Source organism: Haliotis asinina, chromosome 3 (genome assembly GCF_037392515.1).
Source record: "Haliotis asinina isolate JCU_RB_2024 chromosome 3, JCU_Hal_asi_v2, whole genome shotgun sequence".
NCBI classification, from domain to species: Eukaryota; Metazoa; Mollusca; class Gastropoda; order Lepetellida; family Haliotidae; genus Haliotis; species Haliotis asinina.
The window spans coordinates 60,699,755-60,723,534 of record NC_090282.1 but is presented as its reverse complement, the minus strand read 5'-3'; the positions used below and the strand labels follow the sequence as shown (position 1 = coordinate 60,723,534).

Sequence of the window (23,780 nt, the reverse complement as noted above, 5' to 3'; positions counted from 1 at the left end):
TGTTAGTGTAGATCCGGGAGAGATGGAATATGCAATGTGCCTTGGCTCAAAATATCGCAGAGCTGTTTAGCTGTTATACAATGAAGTTGGTATGTAATAAACACATTTCGTGACATCCTGCATACCACACTGCAGCATCCTAAAGACCACTCTCGAGGAACAACATCCCGGATACGAAATTCTCTAAGGAATCACGATTTCATAGTATGATTGCAAGCTTGAACGCAAACAAAATGACTTGAAGTAGCATTAATGCAGTTCATGATTTTCCAAAACAAAGCAGCTTACTCTAGCACAGTAACAAAACAACAACCAATGATAGTAACACTAAACAAACAACAGCTACTGTGGATATACTTCTAAATATACCACGTTCACTGCCTGGTGTCATTCAGGCAAGTACACTGCATGTATGACACACAACACCTGCATGTGTCTACACATAACTCTGACCCCAAATGGCTGCACCACAGTACATGACATACCTGAATAATGAGCATGTATGGCTTTATGTCACTTTAAGGAATATTCCAGGAATATCACGTCAGGGACACCAGAATGGGCTTCACACATTGTACCCACATGGGGAATTGAACCTGGGTCTTCAGCATGATGAACCCCACAATGACATGCACTAGCATTGGTAGTCAGTACTGATTCTAATTGTTTTAATAATGTCAGCAGTTGGAAGGAAAGCACAAAGTGATGCATGTCTTGGATGTTTATCACTTTGTGGCAACCAACCAGCACAGGCATATAGAACACAATAAAAAATATAATTTCCACATGATAGGAATTCCTATTGTGAGATATGAATATTATCAATAAGAATACTCTTGATAAAAGTAAATTTTGTTCTGGGTGGTAATATGTGCAAGCATGATATCTGACTGACCAACATATATTGTATTCATCAATAAGAATTTATAAATCTGATAAACTCAGACACTCCTGTATTCTGGTTTACTAGGTGGTGTATAGGTCCTTGACTCGAATGTTATCACTATATACCAGAGTGACAGGATAATGTTTTGTTGTCATTAGTGTATGTACACACACAGTACAACTCAGGACGATCAAGACATTCTGGGATTACATAGTTGATAAACACTATGTAAACAGTAAACGTTATGTTAACTTCAATATTCAAAACTTCTGGGAGCACATCTTAACAGACATGTGAATCAAATATTCAGTAACACCTGCAAAATTGAAAATGTGAAAAGTGAAACATAGTTCCTAACACTAGCCAGCTACCATGAAAACATCTCTCAGATGCTGATACTAATGTACTGGTAAATCTATGCTAATTTTAGCAAATACCTCATTGGAAGTGCCCTTCTAATGTTTTCTTAGGATATACGCTTCCCTCCATTTAAACTAAAAGTTTCGTTTCTGAAAGGATAATGAAGGTGTCACCATGGATTTAGACATATTAATTATCCACTGTGTCATTGCTCACTTCTATAATGACCTTGACCTAAAGCTGAAGGAAACGCAACACTGAAATAGAAACTGAAAGTACCATGTACCATATCATGGATACACCCAGGATTGTTAATCAAAATAACCCTTCCTGAACAAATGGTAACTTCATATATTTCAGTGGTCAAAAGAATTTGTGTTGGCAAGATTTTTTGGTATTTCTCTAGTACAACATCATAAATTCAGCAGACACTTCAGATACTGAAGGCACCAAATGAGTAGCATTATACAAAATTAAGGCCATGTGTTTCAAGTCATTCTGATTTGATTGTCCATTGTAACAGCGGCCCATCTTGCTGAAAGAGGCCGATTACAAAATAAATAGTACCACACCATCATTAGAAACAAACATCAGTTATTCAAAAAAAATGAAATTACAATCTCAGAAAAAAGATAATTTACAAACCTGATTTCTCACAATATACAAAAACTCATGGATATACTTTTCAAATGCTTGTTAAGAGTACAATATAACTGATAAACTATTTGAATGGAGTTACCAGTTTTACCAGATTCATACGCTGTTCATTTACAAAAATACACACAGACTGAACATCCTCTGAAATGCTTGTTAAGGAGTGAACATTACATCTTCGATAAAGTGTAGAAATCATTCCAGGTGGTATGGGTGTGGGTGTGATGAACAAGGGAGATAATTCTATGATTTTTATACAACTTCATTAATAAAAGAAGAATTATCTCCCTTGTGCTTTTCTTCTTTGCATGTACAGTGTCAAGGAATGAAACAAGCCTTGGTTATATCTGTGGAGACATAGGCACTTTTAAGTGGATGTGTTGCTGGGAGGCCTGTCCTCACAGAACTCTGGTCAACAGAGCGTGGTTTCTTGAAGATTATAAACATTGGATGGGGTAGTCTAGTGGTTCAAACCTCCCTCACCATATCTGCTTCCAATTTCATGGAACAATGAGCACAACAATTCTTGTTAAGATGTCACATTGCTCACTATGACTTGTTCGCTACACCTTAGTCCTCTGCGTTGGTGTAGTCATAGTCGATGGTGCTGTTCTGGACGTAGTCTGTGATCGGGTTCCAGAGGAGTGTCTGATAGGCCTTGGTGGGTGGTCCATGTGAGAATGGGAAGGAGGATGTTAGAACGCAGGACTTCAGGAGCGCAGGAGTCTTCTGCTTCTCCTCTACACTGAAGATAAGTTCGCTCTTGGGGCGTTGCGACCTCTGGGAATCACGTTGAAGGAACTTCAGGCGATGATGGAGACAGATGACCTCCTCCACCAGAACACACTGTTGTAGGTATCGAGATGGGTTCCCGCCACCAATAATCTGTGCAGGGATATTCCAGCGAATGTAGCACTGTTTCCAGAGTTTGATAACCAAAGGTGTGAAATGTGGATACAGGACACCTTTGACATCGGGGAAGAACCTTTCTTCCTCCAAATACAAATCTGTCAGTTTCATCTTGTACATCTCATCCCGAAGACTCTCTCCAGTTTCTGTCAAAGTCTTTTTAGCATTGGAGACTACTTCATTCAAATCAAACTTGTTTCTCATAATATACAGAGGGTTGTTGAAGAGACTAAGATCAATGTCCCCAAGCTGAAACTGCCAGTCCCAAACACTTGGCAAGTGGATGTGAGCCATGCGACGACCTTCCATCATGAACTTGCGCCGTTGGTGACAGTTGTTGAACAGAAATGTGTCATAAAGACCCTGATGAACGCTGTCCCATATGGTTGTCAGGTAGGTCTCTGTGAAGGCGAAGGAGGATGGGTATTGCAGCAGCAGCTGCCATGTGCAGTCCAGGAACAGCAGGAAGATGGGGGCCTGCAATACAGCAATTAATGCAAATATGCAAGGCCTGTATGGAACATTCAGTTCATGGAATTTTTATCGAAACAAAGTGGTAACTGGTTAAAGTGAAAATAAACATATTTCTGTTAATATGGTTGGGTGAAAAAAGAATAGAGCTCACCTAAATTGATATTTTAGGCACTATTTTATTACTATTACTATTTATTTACTGCTTGCAAAGGGCACAGAAGAATAAACATGCCAATTTGACACACACCAAAAAGACATGAACAGAAAGAGTGAGCTATGAACAGAAAGAGTGAGTTTAGTTTTACACCACATGCAGCAATATTCCAGCCACTTGGCAGTAGTCTGTAAATAATCAAGTCTGGACCAGACAGTCCAGTGATCAACAGCACAAGCATCAATCTACACACCTGGGATACAATAACATGTCAACGACCCTGACCACCTGATCCCATTAGTCGCCTCTTACAACAAGCATGGGTTACTGAAGATCAATTCTAACCCAGGATCTTCACCAGTGATGAACTAAAGGAAGATGGGGCACATACATAATATAAATAAAAGGAGAAAGGTCCAAACCACTTATAATTAAATATAGAAGACATTCAACTAAATATCATTCAACAGTAATGCTATTGATCTTCTCCACACTCCTTCACACTAATGATCTATGAGACAAGGGAAATCTCTCATCCCTAAAATGGAATTAATTGCTCACCCTTTCAGTTTCGTTTTCCTGGGTAAGTCCATGTCTCTTCTGGAAAGGGTGTCCCATGGCTACCCACTCCTTCTGAATAAGGGACTGGAAGCCAACCATGGTCCGACATTGTGGATCAAGGCACATTTGAACCAATGAGGCAACAATACATGAGAAGTCACAACCTGTCTCCTCTGAAATCAAAACAGAATGAATTGGTTTAATGCTAACCTCAGTAGGAACCATGCTACATGATAATGGGATGTAAATAATATATTCTGGACCTGATAAGCCAGTAAATTGTGCAGTCATCAAAAATAGTGTACCATAATGGGAGTCCTAAACATCAAGTCTGTACCAGATCTACCACTGTTTGACAACACTATACAGGCGAACCTCGTTTAACCAGATGTTTTGGTTTCACTCGGAAATCGTCCAGATAGCAAGATGTCTGGTTAACTGGACCAATCAACCAAAATGTGAAATCAAAAACAGTGAGTCATCATTAACATATAAGTGTACCGAAGGAAGGCGGAACGCAGGTTACCATCTGTCAGGTTTTCTTGGACGTAATCATGTAGTGTGTGGAGCTTCAGGTGGTAAGTTAGATGAAAAACGTAAATCGATGATAAAAAGTCTCTATTTTGCCATTTGCACATTCTTTTTTTAATTTGAAAAACATATGACATCACGTCGAACTTATGCTGTCTGCAGAAAGTAAACTTCTGGACATGATCACGACTTATATTATGTTGGAGACTAATTTTAACTTGCATCGCGACAGATATCCTCGATATCTCCAGGGTATACATTCCGATAAGTCTCCACTATACCCTGGATGCATCTCCGCCTAAGCCCGATAAATTTATTACCTCCCCTGACTGGCTTTTCATCCAATCAATTGTATACGCTGGGAAGTTGAGCGAACCAATCACAACTCACTTTTGCTTTTTAAATTATCTAACCGATAAAAACTGGCAACACAAATCATGCAGATGTTCTCTGAAAGAGGCAGAAAGAGTTCTTGCATGTATTTTTTTTAATCAATTTATCTATCAATGTGTATGTATGATTTACCCCAAGTCTGAGTCGCACTGCAAACAAACCTGCGACTGCTACCATTGTTGACATTGGCAATTTCAGTTGTAACAGCGGTTTAGCTGATTGGCTACTGTGAGAATGCGGAGCCAGCAAAGGGAGGTAATAAAATAGCCGTAAAATAGCCGTAAATGCATCCAGGGTATAGTGGAGACTTATCGGAATGTACACCCTGGAGATATCGAGGATGTGCGACAGATAGTACAGGTGAGTTTATAAGTGTTATATACAGTACAATTACAGTGTAGTTTACCTTAATCATACTTAACATGTGTTTTCATTACTGATGAGATGTTCACACACCCGCAAAATCCTAATGAACAACCCGAGCGACATGTGTCCCTAGTGTTTTGATGGCTAATTAATCAATTCACATCAAATGCCTTCCGATAGGAAGAATGAATAAGAATGGATAAGAATGAAATCACATAGTCGTGCGGTAAACAGTAATGTTGTGACACATACACATGCACGTTGCACAGATATCCAGATAACTGGATCATTTTTCAATGGAAATCTATGGGAATGGTTTGAAAACTTGCCGTCCGGGTCTGGAAGCGTGGGTTCCGGATATGCGAGTACAATTAATAAACATAAGTTTCGTTTCACATAATAATCGTCCGGAAGGCTGGGTTTCCAGATATGTGGGGTCCAAGTAAACCAGGTTAGTCTGTATATTGACAATCCGCGATAACATCCAATCAAGTAGTTCACACTCCTAAGCTACATCATGCAAATTTCTTTAGCTTCATGGCAAACATGGGATACTAAGGTCCTACATATTCTCCAAACCAGGAATTGGTACCAAGGATCAGTTACATCCTTGTAAGGCAAAAGGTGATAGCTGAAACAACTAGGCTGACCAGGTCTTCAGGTATACTTGTCATGGGGCAAGATCTGGGCCTCCTAGAGTACATCTGGTACATATACAGCACAAACAAGATGCTGAGAAATCTTAATCAGACTAAAATAGAATTCTAATGAAGGATCACGTTGATCCTCAGTCTAACTTGGGTTACCTGCAATGATGATGGTTTGCTTGTCCTTTTCTATACTGACGACAATGCTGAAGGTGATCTGTAGACACTTGCAGACAGTCTGGAGCCACTGCGTGTTGTCGAGGTTTGAGTACCAGGCCAAGTCTGTACTGAGGTACTCCTTCACAGAATCTGCAGTACCACACCATCCATGTTACGGAGAACATATAAATCACATATACACCTTCCTAAGGAAGGCTTGGCATGCCTTTTTCATTGTCCTTAAATAACAGCTTTTAGTGCTTCTCCATGAACCATTCTTAATCCTTGGATTCTGGATTGTGCGTTTGTACCCATGTTTCCAAATGTCATGATTTTGAGAAAGTTGGTAAAACACAAACTTCTAAGTTTTCCAGCAAGACTATCAGCGAGGATACAAGAAGCTATGTTGTTTACAGGTCAACATTCTAACTTCTGTAATGAAGAGCAACAGAATCCCCATGATAAACTAGGTATCTGTGGTGGGCATTATGTTATGGAAAGACATGTCCAGTAGTTTGTCTTACTTAAAACTTTCAATTCTCATCTCCCCAAACTCAGAAGCATATGTTTTGTTTTCTGGTAATAATCTGGAATGCTAATATTTGGATGGATGGATGGATGGTTACTTGACGGATTAATGAGTTTGGTTTTTGGTCGCTTTTAGCAAGATTCCTGCAACATCATCACGAGGAACACCAGAAATGGAATGAAAGAAGGAAGGAAACAAACACATCCCACATGAAGAAGATAGTTACCAGTCATGCAACATTCTTTCAATTTCTCGTAGCTAAGTTGGAGGTCTCGAAGGGAGGGGCACAATCTGGACAAATCGACTCTCTTGGGATCGTCTGTTGAATCGCAGGCCAGCTTTATTGCACTTAATATTCTGAAAGACAGACAAAAAAATTGTCATGAGATAACATAATGCTAAAAAGATCAGATGACATTCATCAAGTTTTGTGAGCTTATGCCAGTGATCAGTAGTAGAGTGTGTGTGTATGTTACAATTCAGCAATGAAGAAAATATATCAAGACGTTCAACAGTGTGAACTGACTTTGGTCCAGGCAGATCAGTGGCTAACGGAAAAACAAGTAACCAAGCATCCAAGTCTAACGGTCTCCTGTGATCCATTCCACAAAGTGACCTTAGTACTAGGATTAGCATAGGTTTTTAGTAGAATATGGGAGCGTGATCGCCTTAGTGCTAAGAGCGCTTTTTGGAACTAGGAAATGTTTATGATACCTCTTGTAAGAAATATGGGGTACCAGGTCCATGTTCTGTTCTGGAATCCTCATTTACTTTACAAACAAACCTGGGTCTAGATTTTCGAAGCTCTCTTAGCGCTAACATAGTCGTAAGTGCCATTCATTAACATTAACTTACGACCACCTTAGCGCTAAGAGAGCTAAGAAAATCTATGCCCTGATCTATTTATTGTTCATAGTGTTCATACGTACAATGTGGTAGCAGGATTTCTTCATACAGGGGGATGTTTTGATAAAGTATTACATGTTAGAATGAATAACTGCTAGGGTGCATAGAAAATTTACAAAGATGGTGCATACAGAAGTTACAATTGTTGTCACAAATTGAGCAACTGATGGTAAGAAAAGGGGTGCCTACAAAAGTCCAAATTGTTGTCAAAAATGGAGCTGTCAAGCGTGAATATCTGCCACAAAATCCATTGGGTTAAAAGAGTAAAAGTTAACATAAATATTTAGGTCAATCAGATGTGTAAGATTAAAGAACCTAACAGAAACCTTACTTTTCGTGGTTTTCTTTGGATATTGATTCTGGCGCCACATAAGACATTCGAACTAGACTGCTACTGTTTGGGTGGGTATAGCACCAGGTCTGAAAGAGAAAATCCATTATAATCTATTGTGCTGATCATCTACCTGATTCATTTCACTAAAACAATGGACTTATCAGTTGAGATGAAATGAGGTTTAACATCAGGCTTAAGATTATTTTGCTCGTAAGATGCTGTGCATGTGTGTGTATGTGTGACTGTTTGTACAAGCCCGGACGTAAGTTGTTTTTATCATGCTAGCTCACTGAGATGCATTTAAGTAGGAATGCCCCACTCAGACACATTGTACTGACTCCAAGCTGACCAAATACCCGATTTTAATGTCCCTTTGTTATGACGTGGCCAGGAATCAAATCTGTGACCTTATAGCTGGATGCTCAAACCACTGCAAAATAGTGGTGCTCCTGGCCTTATCAGCATGATTCTAACACTGCTGTCCTAGGTAAATGAAGTATTGCTTACTAATGATGAACCTCCTCTTGTGTCAGATCTAGAGATCTGATTAAAACTAGACTGTTTGTTCACTTTGAACAGAAATTTTGGAACATGCTGGAAGGAAAATGCATGAAAAGTGCAAAACACACGTTTTATTCAGTTAAATAAAAGTAAATTTATTCATTCAATAATTAAAAGACATTTCTGCTAACTTGGGCATGGGTTTCTGAATAACTATCAAACACCCCCTGCTGATAAAAGAGAAGTATATATTGCATCAATGGTCATGCATATTTCATAAACACACGTAGGGATTTCCTAGTACATGTGAACAATCAAACAATTAAATTAAACCTTTAAAGTTTGCCTCAGGAATCATTTCAAGCCATTACACTTCACTGAACATTTCATTAGTGGTATCCCTGAGCTTCACAACAAAGAGTGAAGATACCCTTACTTACTGGTAGTCTATAATCATTGTAGATAATAGCTGACTTGACCAAGTCTGTGTTCAACAAGTAAACTGGCACAACAAAGTACTCTGGCATGCTGGAACAGAAACACAACCATCAATCTTTACTGAACTGAACAAGTCAATCTTTACTGAACTGAACAAGTCAACATCTGATAGGGATACCTGCTATATTACACATGCACAATGTACGTAACAACTTTGGTGTATTCTGGAATAGTTAATTAAAATAACACTGTATAGCACTTTTAAAGGATTATTGATAACATGTGTTTTATCCAGCTGTGGTAACTACTTGCTCAAAATTAATTTGCCCCCTCGTGCAACAATGTTAACACAGGGAGCATAGGCGAATCCAGAGGTGGGTGAAGGGGTGCAGGGGGTCCTGAAATTTTGATAAATGACCACTGAAACTCGGAAGAAACTGAAGTTAGCACCCACACCCTATCACCACCCCTCCACCCCTTTTCTCATTAGCATGCACCCCCTTTCTCAAAAATATATATCTGCCCCTTCATTAAGCCTCATACATTAAGTGAATGACTACGTGAGCCAGATAATGGATTCACTGCAGCAATCAGGGCAGGGGGCATCATTATCAACAGTTTCAAGATGTGACTTTTAGACAAAGTTTGATGCTGCAAGTACGGGGAAGAAGACTCTAACCAATCCTTCCCAGGGCTTTCCAGATGCTATAAACTCACATTTTTCACAAATACTTGGCACAACCAGGTATATACAAAAAGACCGATTTGCTGAAAAATGAATTTATTGCAGTCCTGCAGTCCTGCAGTCCTGCAGTCCTGCAGTCAGCAGCAAACCAGTCATAATAGTCAGATCTGGATTACTTTGAGGAAAAGAATCAGTAAGTAAGTGCATTTAGATTTACACCACTTGTAGGGGGACAAGAGAAATGGGCTGCACACATTGTACCCCATATGGGAAATCGAATCCATGTCTGCTGATGAGCAAACAGTTTAACCACTCCCCACCGCCCCTTGAGTTGAAGGAGGCCAATATCATTCAAACAAGATTTTTGTGCTCCCCACTACTATGCACAGATCAGAGAAAATCACATAAGAATCACATCAGAATCTTTTTCATTAGAGGCAGCTAACAAAACTTTTGACTTTGATAAGATTGGAATGTGCTTGACCAGACAGCGCCCAGCAATGGAGCGCTACTGAAATCCAGGTGAGCTGACGACGTGTAGGAACTGACCAGGGGGCATTGCAGAACTCTGTGTTCATGTCCGCAACTCTCCATCTATCTACGGCCTTGTGCCGTTTAATCTCATCCTCCCAGTCTTGTCTGTTGTAGAACAACCGTGTCTCTAGTTTTTGTTCTGCAGGGGAAACAATGAGGGATGTTAATTAGACTCTCAGTGGGAAACTATTTCGGCAACAAGACATTAAACTGTAGCACGTACACAAGTGGTTGTTTCTTGTGCTGCTGGGTTATTCAGATAAACCGCTTAGTTCATCTGGTTGTGTGAACATTGTCACAATTATTTGAGAACACGGAAACAGGCAAGATCAACCTACCATGCAGATGATATTCCCCATTCCCTAGTGCTGTTATCACGTAACCTAGAGATATTGTTGGAAATATTCATTATCTTTAATCACTCTCAGGAAATGCTAGGTTAACATCATTTCAAATAATTCTGTATGTACATTTGGCTTGATGAAGAAGCGAAACTATCATCTGCATCTTTTCAACATGAAAGATTCTGCTTCTTGTTAATACATCTTTCAATGCTTGTGAAAATGTACATCACTTCCTATTACTGGTAAACACATATAAGATGATCCACGACCTGACAAATGACCCCAATTTGCATACTTGGGAACGCCCCACAGAACGATCCAGTTGAAACAAGAGGGAGACAGGTTGTCTGATAAATATCGAGAAGTTCATTTTCCCTGTGCGAGCACACTCGATTTGGGAACAGGTACAATCCCAACGAATTGAATCAACACAATATTCTGAGCAAATATGTTTAGGACCACCAATCCATTTCACGAAGCAAATGACATTTTCCTGGGTTTTTTTTAACAAAATTGTTGCATATCTAAAATGCTTGTCAATGCCCCAATCATCGATTTGTCTTCATCTTAACTAAAGGTTAGCGTGGAATATCAGTATCGTATGCCTGAAATTGCAGTCTTATCATTCGAAGGAATATGCGGTGTTGATTCATGTCACGGTTAGCATGTATTGCACATGCATAATCATCAAGCTACGTGTAGCATCCAAGTGTACTCGCCCAATTCATTGTACCGCCTCTCTTGTCACAAATGTGTTTAGTGCGCAGGATCATCTAATATGTGTCTAGCAGTAGAATGTAATCTGTACAACGCTCTAAGAGAGACAGTAATATTAAATTTGAAACGTATTGTAAAATGTGATCCTCCAATCACATTGTCAATAGTGTTATTTTGAAGTTCAGATATATCTTTTCAACACAATGAATATGTTTTCAGATGTGTACAAACTTTTATTTATCAATCAAAATGTGATCACACGAGTTGTCTCCCTTCCTTTCATCTCTCGTCAACTTTCCTGTACTTTCTCTCTTTTCCTTCCTAACATGTATAACACTCAAAATGCATGTATGTAAATATCAAGGAGCAAGTAATTTAAGTTGGAAACCTTGTCCCCAATCAGATTCTTGATAGGCATTTAAAAGCATATGGATGGCAACTTCTTTATTGTATAACACAACATTTCTGGGCCAGTTCTTGCCCTTTCTGCAGGCGATTTGCCAACCACATGCAAGTACTTGTCTTATATTGCCCCTAATGTCCTTCATGTTTGTGAATAAAATATACAGAAGGAAAAAAGTAAGGGATTACTTGAAAAAGGATAAGTGTTCCTGTATATTTTTCAAAGGTTTCTTCACCAGCTGTGAACTACATACCCTGTGAAGAAACCTGGAAACAAATACGGGAAGACTTGTGCTTGCATGTGATTTCTTATTTTGTTTCCCTCAGTATATGTTTGAATCAAAATAAGGGAGGAAATCCCACAACTGTGTCAGTTCTTGTCAATAATCAAATCAACATGCATGGGAATATTGCCAGTAAGACCTACAATCACAGTCAGTGAAAAGCTGGGATTCAAACACAACTAACAGGATCCTTGCACACCCAGGCCATGCTGATCAGTGTATGCAATAAGGTCTCTCTGACTGCCTGAGATGGACTAAAACTTGCCAGCCTGATAGTCTGGTAAAAAAATAGATGTTCCATAAATCTGTAAATTCACCATATCTTGGTGTCACTAGCATGTTTGCAGCTGTTCCTTCCACTGAAGAAGAATATACACATCCTGACTTACCTGTAAACTTGCTGCTGTGGCCGTAGTCATATGCAAACAAAAGGTCAGATCGGGTGGGGTAGGAATGGTGGATGATGGCATTTACAGCCTGGAACATAAACATGAATAGCAATTATTTATGCAGTTGGTCAGCAATATTTCTTAGAAGATTGCAGTTAGGTGTTTTCTTGAAGTGAGCAGCACTTATTGACTGTGAAACACTGTTATTCTGGCACAGTCAATGATATACAATTTTTGTATGTAGTGTTTAGTTTAGTGAGTTTAGTTTTACACCATATTCAGAGGATCTGATTAGAACTGGTCATCGGCAACCCATTCTTGTTGTATAAGGTGAGTAATGGGATTGGGTGGTTAGGCTCACTGACTTGGTTGATATATATGTCATCATATCCAAAGTGCTTCAGATCGATGCTCATGCTGTTTATCACCAGATTGTCTGGTCCAGACTTGATTACTTACAGACCACTATTATTACTGAGTGTAACCAACCCAGTGATGGATTCATTAATAGGTTCCTCAAAGAGATCCACCAAATTGATCCACTAAATGTTTTGGACCATCTGAATATTAATGCACACCATAAAGAAATCTAAAAAATATATCTGAAACTAAGTTCCAGATCGCATACAGTATGGACATATTCTTACCAGTTTGTTTTGATCTTTGGAGCAGAACTTGAAACCGAAAGTATGTATTTGAAAGTCCTGCAAGAAAAGAGTAGATTGTCTTGTTACTTGTAAACTAAAGTTGCAACTCTGTACACTCATATCAAAAGTCCTTAAAAGCAAAACTGTTTTACTGATTGTTTGTTATTGAAAAAAAAAGGTTCGGCATTTGTGAGTATCAGAGACACTGTTGAACTACACATTAAACACACATCAAGACTTGAGCATGTGAGAAGGTTATGAGATGTCACCTTGACCTTCAGAGGAAACCATTATGTAGGTAATAGTGCAGCTGATCCAGCTCACCTTGCAGTGTATCTCCAGGTACTTTGTAGAATTAGATACAGTTGTTGCTGGCTGGAGCTTCCGCTTCTTGCCCCCAGACACAACTGACAACAGAAACAGTGCAGAATAAGCCAAATAACAAAAAGTCATAAAATCACAACTTCTAATCATGAGATAAAAAATTGATGTTCTTTAACTTCCTTTGAGTAGTATATATTGGCACAATTTCCACAAGATGGAAATTTGTTAGGAATATTTATCCTCACTTAAGTTTTCATTTTCTCAGAGAACATGAAATGACTGAAGGCTCACTTTGGTAAATACTGTCGACTTTAGTCAGTGGAATGTCATGGTCACTCAACACTTTGTTGCGCTGCTTCCTGCTATCCTGAAACATAATATCACCAGATTAGATGCTGAAAGTCTTATTCTAGCATTACAATTCAAGGACTTACTGGCAAACAAGGACAAGTTGGACAGTCGGAACAGAGAATGTGCTTACGAGAGGTAGGTGGTGCAAGGCAATGAGCAAACCCATTCAGTTTGTGAAAGGGACAGCAGATGTAGGCTAGTGCATGTGCTGTGCATGGCAATGAAACTCATTTCATTCGTAGCTGCACACACCTTGCTCATTAATTTCTCACTAGATTACAGACAACTTGGGACCCCTTCACACAAGCACAAGTGGACGGTACTCATACATGCTAATGCTATTCAATTGTCAGGTTGATGATCAACTTATCCTTGTTTGCCAGTAGTGATTCACAATGCTGACTGCTCAGCTGAAGCAAATCTGACCATCTGACCCCATTAGGTGCCTCTTAAAACAAGCATAGTCGCCTTTTATGGCAAGCATGGGTTGCTGAATGCCTATTCTACCCCGGAACCTTCACCCTTCACGGGTCATAGAGGGAGGCCAGAGATTCAGAACCTGGGGACATCTAGATTCGATTAGTTTAGGGCTTTAGCATTGCAGAGAGGCTAGGCTGTAGAAAAAATAATGTCAAATGATGACACACAATACCCAAGGCACCGAGTCTGTCCATGTATTGTGACACAACATGTAAAGTAGGATATATTTTGACAACCCCAGACACTGTCCATGTATTGTGACACAACATGTAAAGTTGGATGTATTTTGACAACCCCCAGACACTGTCCATGTATTGTGACACAACATGTAAAGTAGGATGTATTTTGACAACCCTTACTCTGTCCATGTATTGTGACACAACATGTAAAGTAGGATACAGTTTGACAACCCCAGACACTGTCCATGTATTGTGACACAACATGTAAAGTAGGATGTATTTTGACAACCCCCAGACACTGTCCATGTATTGTGACACAACATGTAAAGTAGGATACAGTTTGACAACCCCTGTACTCAGTGTCCATGTATTGTGACACAACATGTAAAGAAGAAACTTGTGGGTCAAGATAAGGAACAGAAATACCAAAGAGCCTCAGTCCCAAGTGTCCTGGACCAGGCAGTAGACAATAGTGAGAAAGTTAATGAAAAGAGATGATGATCTCCTGCCTGGAGCACTTGAGGTAAGATAACACTGGTGGAGGGCAAAGGTTATCTACCAGCTGATACATGGCAGAGGTTTACTGACCCTATTCACACACCTTCTAGCTGCAATCATCTTTACTCAAAAGACACAGTGTTTTCTCTCTTACAAAACAACAACCTGTTCCCATTATATTCACTTTTGTTCTTTGTAACTTAAAGAATGTCACATAAGATAAAAAACTGACCTACCAGTGTAACACGTGTTTGGAATTACTCTCTCTCAGTGAAGTACAGATTTATTTGCCACCTGTCTAAGTGGCATTGTGCATTCATTAAGACACACTGATATAGATTCTAAATTGTACAGAACTGCTTAGTCTGTCGCACAGTCCCTAAACCACATTATTTTGCCTAATGCCACGCCTTCTCTGCAGTGCTAAAGCCTTAAATGAAGCATGTATAGAATTCCTCAGGTTCTCTGGTCTCCCTGGGGCTCCTTTTCTATTAAAATGGGTCTGTTTGTTATTATCAAAATTATATATATCCAGAGCCTTGTGTATTCATACCTACATTCCTATCCACTGCCACCTGAGACTTCATCTGAGTTGATTCTACAGTGAGTAAATGAACACCAGAAATGGGCTACACAGATTGTACAGGAAAGGGGTGGTTCCCAAATAATAAGAAATGGGGTAGTTGCCTACTAAAAAGGAAAGGGGTGGTTCCCAAATGATAAGAAATGGGGTGGTTGCCAACTAAAAAGGAATGGGGTGGTTCCCAAATGATAAGAAATGGGGTGGTTGCCAACTAAAAAGGAATGGGGTGGTTCCCAAATGATAAGAAATGGGGTGGTTGCCAACTAAAAAGGAATGGGGTGGTTCCCAAATGATAAGAAATGGGGTGGTTGCCAACTAAAAAGGAATGGGGTGGTTCCCAAATGATAAGAAATGGGGTGGTTGCCTACTAAAAAGGAATGGGGTGGTTCCCAAATGATAAGAAATGGGGTGGTTGCCTACTAAAAAGGAATGGGGTGGTTCCCAAATAATAAGAAATGGGGTGGTTGCCTACTAAAAAGGAAAGGGGTGGTTCCCAAATAATAAGAAATGGGGTAGTTGCCTACTAAAAAGGAATGGGGTGGTTCCCAAATAATAAGAAATGGGGTAGTTGCCTACTAAAAAGGAAAGGTGTGGTTCCCAAATGATAAGAAATGGGGTGGTTGCCAACTAAAAAGGATTGGGGTGGTTCCCAAATAATAAGAAATGGGGTGGTTGCCAACTAAAAAGGAATGGGGTGGTTCCCAAATAATAAGAAATGGGGTGGTTGCCAACTAAAAAGGATTGGGGTGGTTCCCAAATAATAAGAAATGGGGTGGCTCCTGACTGACAGGAAAAGGTATGGCTGGGTGCTTGATGCTATCAATCACTAGTTTGTCTACCTCTGTACAGATTCCTTGTAACAATATCAACTGAAGAGTATCAATATGTGAACGTTCATTTCACAACATTTGACAATCAGGTGTCATGTGACCATCATTAGGCACCCAAGACAGACAATACTGGTTGATTGGTTTAATTGAGGAAAAGTTGTACGTTCAACACGTCTGTTAATGACAGTTAAAATCAGGAAACAAAATGGCAATTATCACAATAACACATACACATTAACTCAAATCACAATGGATGCAGAGGTAAGGATATTCGAATCATCCCCATTTCCTTCAACTTGCGTCACCAGACACACTTCCATCCGTGATGCCATGTGCCCAATGTGAAACACTAACATCCCGATCACAGCTCACGCTTTCCTATTCTACTTTTAATGTATCATTTAGTTTCCTGACTCTTTGTTGACGAGCCAGGAAAGAGACACTAAAAATATATACCATGACTTTTCTCCTTGTTTGTTTTGCTTTTTTATACACTAAAGTCTTACTCCAATCTCGCCAAAGACAATATCCTGTTATACCATGCATGTAATTTCTATTACTTTTTCTCATATTCAATTGAAAGAAGCAATATTTTACTTTTTTAAATTATAAACAAAACTGCCCCATGTTTGGAAATATAAAAAGTACACCAAACAATAAAAAATAACATACGGTTATCAATGACTAGTATACATCTACAAACATCAGATCAGGTGATGTGCTTTAGTTACATGCTTCCTTACAATTTGTCCCAAAAATGACTTTTGACAACCTAATTTAACACAATTTTTAAAATGTATAACCTAAATATGTCACAAAATCAATATTGTCAATATCAATATTCTCCTAAAAAGTTATGGGCTCTTAAGAACATCTGTCATTTTCTCAATAAGAGCATGAACATATATCAATAACTTTTTAAAGACCACTTTATCTTGAACACAAGGGATCAATCAAGAATATACATCTGTGCGACACAAGCCATCTCATAAAGACTACTCTATCTTGAACACAAGGGATCAGTCAAGAATATACAACGTCTGTGTGAAACAATCCATCTCATAAAGACTACTTTATCTTGAATACAAGGGATCTATCAAGAATATACAATGTCTGTGTGACACAACCCATCTCATAAAGACACCTTCATCTTGAACACAAGGGATCAATCAAGAGTATACAATATCTGTGTGAGAATACCCATGTCATAAAGACGACTTTATCTTGAACACAAGGGATCAATCAAGAGTATACAATATCTGTGTGAGAATACCCATGTCATAAAGACGACTTTATCTTGGACACAAGGGATCAATCAAGAGTATACAATATCTGTGTGAGAATACCCATGTCATAAAGACGACTTTATCTTGAACACAAGGGATCAATCAAGAGTATACAATATCTGTGTGAGAATACCCATGTCATAAAGACGACTTTATCTTGGACACAAGGGATCAATCAAGAGTATACAATATCTGTGTGAGAATACCCATGTCATAAAGACGACTTTATCTTGGACACAAGGGATCAATCAAGAGTATACAATATCTGTGTGAGAATACCCATGTCATAAAGACAACTTTATCTTGAACACAAGGGATCAATCAAGAGTATACAATATCTGTGTGAGAATACCCATGTCATAAAGACGACTTTATCTTGGACACAAGGGATCAATCAAGAGTATACAATATCTGTGTGAGAATACCCATGTCATAAAGACGACTTTATCTTGGACACAAGGGATCAATCAAGAGTATACAATATCTGTGTGAGAATACCCGTGTCATAAAGACACCTTCATCTTGAACACAAGGGATCAATCAAGAGTATACAATATCTGTGTGAGAATACCCGTGTCATAAAGACAACTTTATCTTGGACACAAGGGATCAATCAAGAGTATACAATATCTGTGTGAGAATACCCATGTCATAAAGACAACTTTATCTTGAACACAAGGGATCAATCAAGAGTATACAATATCTGTGTGAGAATACCCATGTCATAAAGACACCTTCATCTTGAACACAAGGGATCAATCAAGAGTATACAATATCTGTGTGAGAATACCCATGTCATAAAGACGACTTTATCTTGAACACAAGGGATCAATCAAGAGTATACAATATCTGTGTGAGAATACCCGTGTCATAAAGACGACTTTATCTTGAACACAAGGGATCAATCAAGAGTATACAATATCTGTGTGAGAATACCCATGTCATAAAGACAACTTTATCTTGAACACAAGGGATCAATCAAGAGTATACAATATCTGTGTGAGAATACCCATGTCATAAAGACGACTTTATCTTGGACACAAGGGATCAATCAAGAGTATACAATATCTGTGTGAGAATACCCATGTCATAAAGACAACTTTATCTTGAACACAAGGGATCAATGAAGAATATAAAACATCTGTGAGACACATCCCATCCCATTACAGTGAGAGTAAACACTAGTGTCCAAAAGCATATAATCTGACAATAAATTTAAGGAAAGTTACCTGTGAAGATGAAATTTATATAACATTGATAAAACAAATACTGATAAATGTGGGTGAGTTTTGTTTTACACTGCACTCAGCAATATTCAAGCTACATGGAAGCAGTCTGTAAATAATCAAGTCTGGACCAGACAATCCAGTAACTGTCAGAATGCTCATTGATGGGATATGATGATGTGCCCTTAGTCACCTCGTACGACAAGTATGAGTTACTGAGGATCAATTCTAACTTGGACCTTCAGTTACCTTGTTACATGTCAAATGAGAAATTATTTAACATCTAATTTATAAAACAGAACAAGATATGCTTCAAACAAAGTGTGCCGGATGCACGAACAGATGCACACACAAACAGATGGAATTAATTTCTATATCCCCTTCAATTTCGTTATTGTTGGGGGGATTCACTTGTCACATCAAAGACCCAGGTATGATTCCCCCACATAGGTGCAATGTGTGAAGCCCATTTCTGGTGCCCCCGTGCTGATATTGCTGGAATATTGCTATTGCGGCATACAACTAGACTCACTCTCTTGCTCAACTTTGTGTCAGCACAACCTGTCTACACTTTACCTCATTGTGACCATATGAAGACCTGTCCGCAGTCAAAAATGTGATCTTGAAGTTTGTGACGAACAAATGTCCAGACACACCCTGTTTTCTGTCAGAAAAAGGAACAAACTTCAGGACACCATCTGCTTTGGCTATCAACTTTTCTCCTGAAATGAAAGAAATTTTAAAAATATACAAAATGCACACTGTGTTATAAACCAGTTCCATCAATGTACTTGATATGTTATGCATTAATCTCCAGTAAGCATTGGACTAATACAGCTGGATACTCAGTCAGACATCTTTAACAAATGTCACTAACACATGTTTTGATGTTTTGTCAGGAAAATATTACCTGGTAGCATGTGTGGCTCCAAAGACCCCTCAACGAAGAAGTTGTTGGCCTTTTTCTCAACTTCTTCCTGAAACACAGAAACTATGTCCTGAAAAACCTTAGAAGCACTTAGCTCAGAATTAATGCGTGGAGTCAGATGAGGGTTTGAAATAACAAAATTGATGCCATTATGCTAAATCTATTTCTCAAAACTGTCCACTGCAAAACACATATCATATGTAAATCATCACTGGTTTTATTTCTGTGAAAGGTCAGGAAGAAATTCCTTAAACAGTTTGTACAGCATTATTGCCACAATGAATGGTTTGCCTGCACTTCTGAAAAATAGAGTAATTAGTTTTGCAGGAACACCGAAAGATAAAAATAAATGTATAAATGGTGAAAATGAACATATTCTCTCATTATCCTCAACAGATAAATAATTTGTTGGATACAGCTGAGAAAAAAGAACTTCAAAAAAAAAAAATCCCAGATCCCTTACAGACCTTACAGGAATGCTTCATACATAAACATTTGTAATAGCTGCAAAGAAAATGTATGACAAATGAAGTTAGGTGTCACTATGTTCTTTTGTTATTTAATAACAGCACACTTTTTGGTTAGGCCTTAACAATAGCTACTCATGATCAGGCTGGTATATCAAGCCTCGAAGTATTAATACATCACATGTTAGTGTTGCTATGTACAACCCTGAAGCAGTGACCTTGAATCAGATTCAGTGGTATGAATTCAGTGCTAGTTTAGAAGCTCAGCACTGGCTGCAGCTGTTTATGGTGTTTCATAACATCAATTTATTAAACAGGAAGTTAACAGCTGTCTTGGTAGGCTACACATAACTGAACATTATAACATTACAAGCACATGTTAATGTTCCTCAGACAGCAGAGAAAAGCAGCTGTGAATACATGAAACAATACTGGTCTTTTTCAAACATAACTCATCTTGCTTATTCTTTAAAGGATGAAGTCATGTTTGGTTATCAAATGGCTATACATGAACACAGTTTCTTTTACATTTACTTTACATATTTATTTTTCTGCTATAGATATGGACAACAGGAGTGTTGCTACATAGTTTCAGATCGAAGCTTTTAGCTGAGATATAAGAGTGACAGTTAGCAGTGAAGGAAGGCTCAGATTACTGGTGTGGATTAGTATATAGTCATGTTATTAACACTGAATGAAGTGTTTTCATTTAAATGACATGCCTGCCTTATAGATTACACCCACTCTAAATATTCCATGTATTTTTTAAGCCAATGCCTAGAAAAATCACCTTACAACTAAAATTTCTTTTGCATAAGGTCTGACTTTTTGTCACACCAAGCTATTCATGGCAGTGTCACTACTGTTTCCTTATGCCAGGAATTACACAGGTTATATATAAAAGTCCTGATTATATGCAGGTATCAGAACATATAAAAGAAATATAACAGTAACTTTAAATCTTTTCTATGAAGCAAGTCAGTTTCATTAAACGTTCAAAGAAATAATAACATTTTGTTACTGGCCTAAGTTCAACAACATTTGTCTCTGACAAAAACTATTATGCCACTAAAAGTTTATTTCCTTTAACAAGTATTGCCCAACAGGATGTTAATTGCTAGAGGTTGCAGAAACATTCGACTGCATGTTCCCGCTTACAGTAACACTGTAAGCGGATGTTCAAGGAGAACTCAGGTCTCACATTAAGGATATAGCCTGTCATACAAACCCTGAAACAAATATATCCAAAAAAGCACATGCGAGTCTGGAATATGTGGCAAGTCTAGACTACCAGTTTCTGGGCTCCTTTTCATTATAGTTCAATACTTTTTTTATGAATTTTTCTGTAAAATAAATTCATTTCAAAGACTAGATGTTAGCCTAATCTAGGATAGTGTGAGATGTGACAAGCTAGAGGACACTAACAGCTGCAATGTACTACTTGTATCACAACTACATAATTAGAAGGGAAGCACTGTGGAGCATGCACTAGCATTTCCAACTTCATAACAGTTCATGACCAATACATGATTCAAGTCGTTGACATAGTCTAAGGTTATAACAAACTATACATTTGACTTTCAAAGATGCATACATTACCTGATTCACATCATCGTTAAAATATTAATTTCATGTTCTATTTTGGTCAACTGTTTCGAAAAGTCTTTTCCAGCAGAATTGAAAGTATCTATTTCATTATCAAGATGGTGATATTCATTGGATGACATCATCTATATATTCAGAATACACATACAATATCCAGATTAGGTCATATTCATTGGGTCACATTATTTATATATTCAGAATATACATTTCAATAGCCTCAAGGTGATATTTGTCCAGTAACATGATTTGACATCTTCAGAAAGTACAGTTCAATTTTCACTGGGTGGTATTTGTTAAGTAACAGGACTCTACAATCCAAATATTATTTCTCTCCAGTCATCAAATTCTTTCAAAGCTAAACTTTTAGGAGATAAATATCATGTGTTGGCCAATTTCCAAGTGTTATTGAGTATTTAAAGCATGAGAATTCGTTTGGAACCGACAAATTGTTTGGGTACACGAACACAGATATGACACATTTGAACCACCTGATATATTACACATGTTCATTGACCCTTATAACAAACCTGGGTGTGATTGTGCCTAAGTGACTCCATGGATGATCGAAGTATAATACCTAAAGTGGGTGTGTTCTAAATCTGTCACCATGGTAACAATGTCAGTATGCACATAGCTAAAAGAGGTCATATTTTAAATGACATGGTTACTGCAGACTCGTAACTCTGAAATATTCCGAACCCAATCATTATTTTCTTGCTGAATCTTACAAAATACATTTTTCACAAAATAACAATATGGCGGAACATGCAGAATTCAGCGATCAGATAATGTTTTATAAACGATCACATATGACAAAACCCTTTACACGACATCCTATATTTGTCTTCAACAAGCCACTGACACTAATACTTCAGAGTATGACATCATTCATGGCTGACTAATTCATATTCTATTTGATGTCACATTTGAATATGCACAGAACTTGCTGGACAGAGAGTGATTGAGTGAGTGAGCTTAGTTTTTATGCCACGTTTGCCATATTCCAGCAATATCACTGCGGGGGGACACCAGAAATGGGCTTCTGTCACTGTGCCTATGTGGGGAATGGAACCAGGGTTTCGGTGCAGTGACCAACAGCTTTACCATGAGACTACCCCACCAGCACTGGACAGAGTGAAGCGGACAAAAGTCTTACACTATCTCTATGACTATGCTGAACTCATCTCCCCACACTTCAATCTGGAATGGTCTATGAAGTTTACTCTGATGTAAAACCGCCTGCTAGATTAATAAAAATTCAAACAATGAAGGGATTTAAGGTTCATACGGATTCAGATAAGGAAAGGAAATAACTTTCAATTTTCTCTTATTAAGACCAGTCACAAATGCCAGATCACTGCCACCAATGAGTGCATTTGAAGTATCACAAAATCTGTGATGAAAGTGTGCATTTATGGAAATAAAATTATAATAAAAAAAGAAACTTCATACAGACCCTGAAGCAAATATATTCAAGAAAGCCCATGCAAGTCTAGAAAATGTGGCTGGTCTAGATTTCCATAGCTTCAGGAATAAAGAAAGCCTTAGGGCTCCATTTCATTATATTATTTTTTTTTACTATGAACGTTTTTTCAGTAAAATATGTTCATTTCAGAGACTAGTTGTTATTCTATTCTATGAGTCCTCTGAGAAATGATATAGAATTTAAACACCGGCTCCGATTTTAATAAAGTAGCTCTTAATGGTAGCAATGGTAATATTTGATTTGATATCATCAAGTTAGGGCCATAATAGGCTACTTCCCCATTCATAACACTCATTTACATTAATGATACTGAAATATGTCACTTGGGAAATGTTTTTTTTCTTTTGCCATTCCCGCCCACACTTATAATTGGCCCGTCTCAAGGAGTTTGGACCAGCGTGCACTTATGTGTTGATAGTGTATGGACATCTGTATGAGGTTCACATCCATGGTGTGGTTTAGTCGAAAGAAATGTAGAAAAACACTGCAACCTGTTAAAACCTTAAACCAACCATCGCATACACACAAGGAAACATTGACAGATGTGAGACATGTAAACCACAAACCTAGTCTTATGTTTTGCAGACTTTTCCCTTAGAGATGGATACAAGTATTTTTTTAAAGATCTGACATCTCTAAATATGAAGTGGTCACAGGTCAAATTTTAAAAACCAAAGTGTTAAGCCGAATTTATTATATCAGCGTATGTTTCATACTGATTTTACAGAACTAG

At 38.3% G+C, this 23,780-nt stretch overlaps 1 protein-coding gene across 2 annotated transcripts in view; it reads right to left on the bottom strand.

Moving 5' to 3' along the window:
• Nucleotides 1-2,195: 2,195 nt before the first annotated feature.
• The window catches only part of LOC137278259 (myotubularin-related protein 10-B-like), a 34,860-nt gene continuing 13,275 nt past the window's right edge, over nucleotides 2,196-23,780 (bottom strand). For both annotated transcript variants that reach the window (XM_067810487.1, XM_067810488.1), the window contains 13 exons: nucleotides 19,472-19,538; nucleotides 19,138-19,283; nucleotides 13,420-13,495; nucleotides 13,129-13,211; nucleotides 12,805-12,861; nucleotides 12,158-12,245; nucleotides 10,037-10,160; nucleotides 8,805-8,892; nucleotides 7,861-7,949; nucleotides 6,850-6,980; nucleotides 6,095-6,244; nucleotides 3,999-4,171; nucleotides 2,196-3,286 (listed from right to left, as the gene is read on the bottom strand). In XM_067810487.1, the coding sequence (XP_067666588.1) occupies nucleotides 2,471-3,286; nucleotides 3,999-4,171; nucleotides 6,095-6,244; nucleotides 6,850-6,980; nucleotides 7,861-7,949; nucleotides 8,805-8,892; nucleotides 10,037-10,160; nucleotides 12,158-12,245; nucleotides 12,805-12,861; nucleotides 13,129-13,211; nucleotides 13,420-13,495; nucleotides 19,138-19,283; nucleotides 19,472-19,538 (2,088 nt within the window). In that variant the 3' untranslated portion in view covers nucleotides 2,196-2,470. The remainder of the gene's footprint in view (nucleotides 3,287-3,998; nucleotides 4,172-6,094; nucleotides 6,245-6,849; nucleotides 6,981-7,860; nucleotides 7,950-8,804; nucleotides 8,893-10,036; nucleotides 10,161-12,157; nucleotides 12,246-12,804; nucleotides 12,862-13,128; nucleotides 13,212-13,419; nucleotides 13,496-19,137; nucleotides 19,284-19,471; nucleotides 19,539-23,780) is intronic.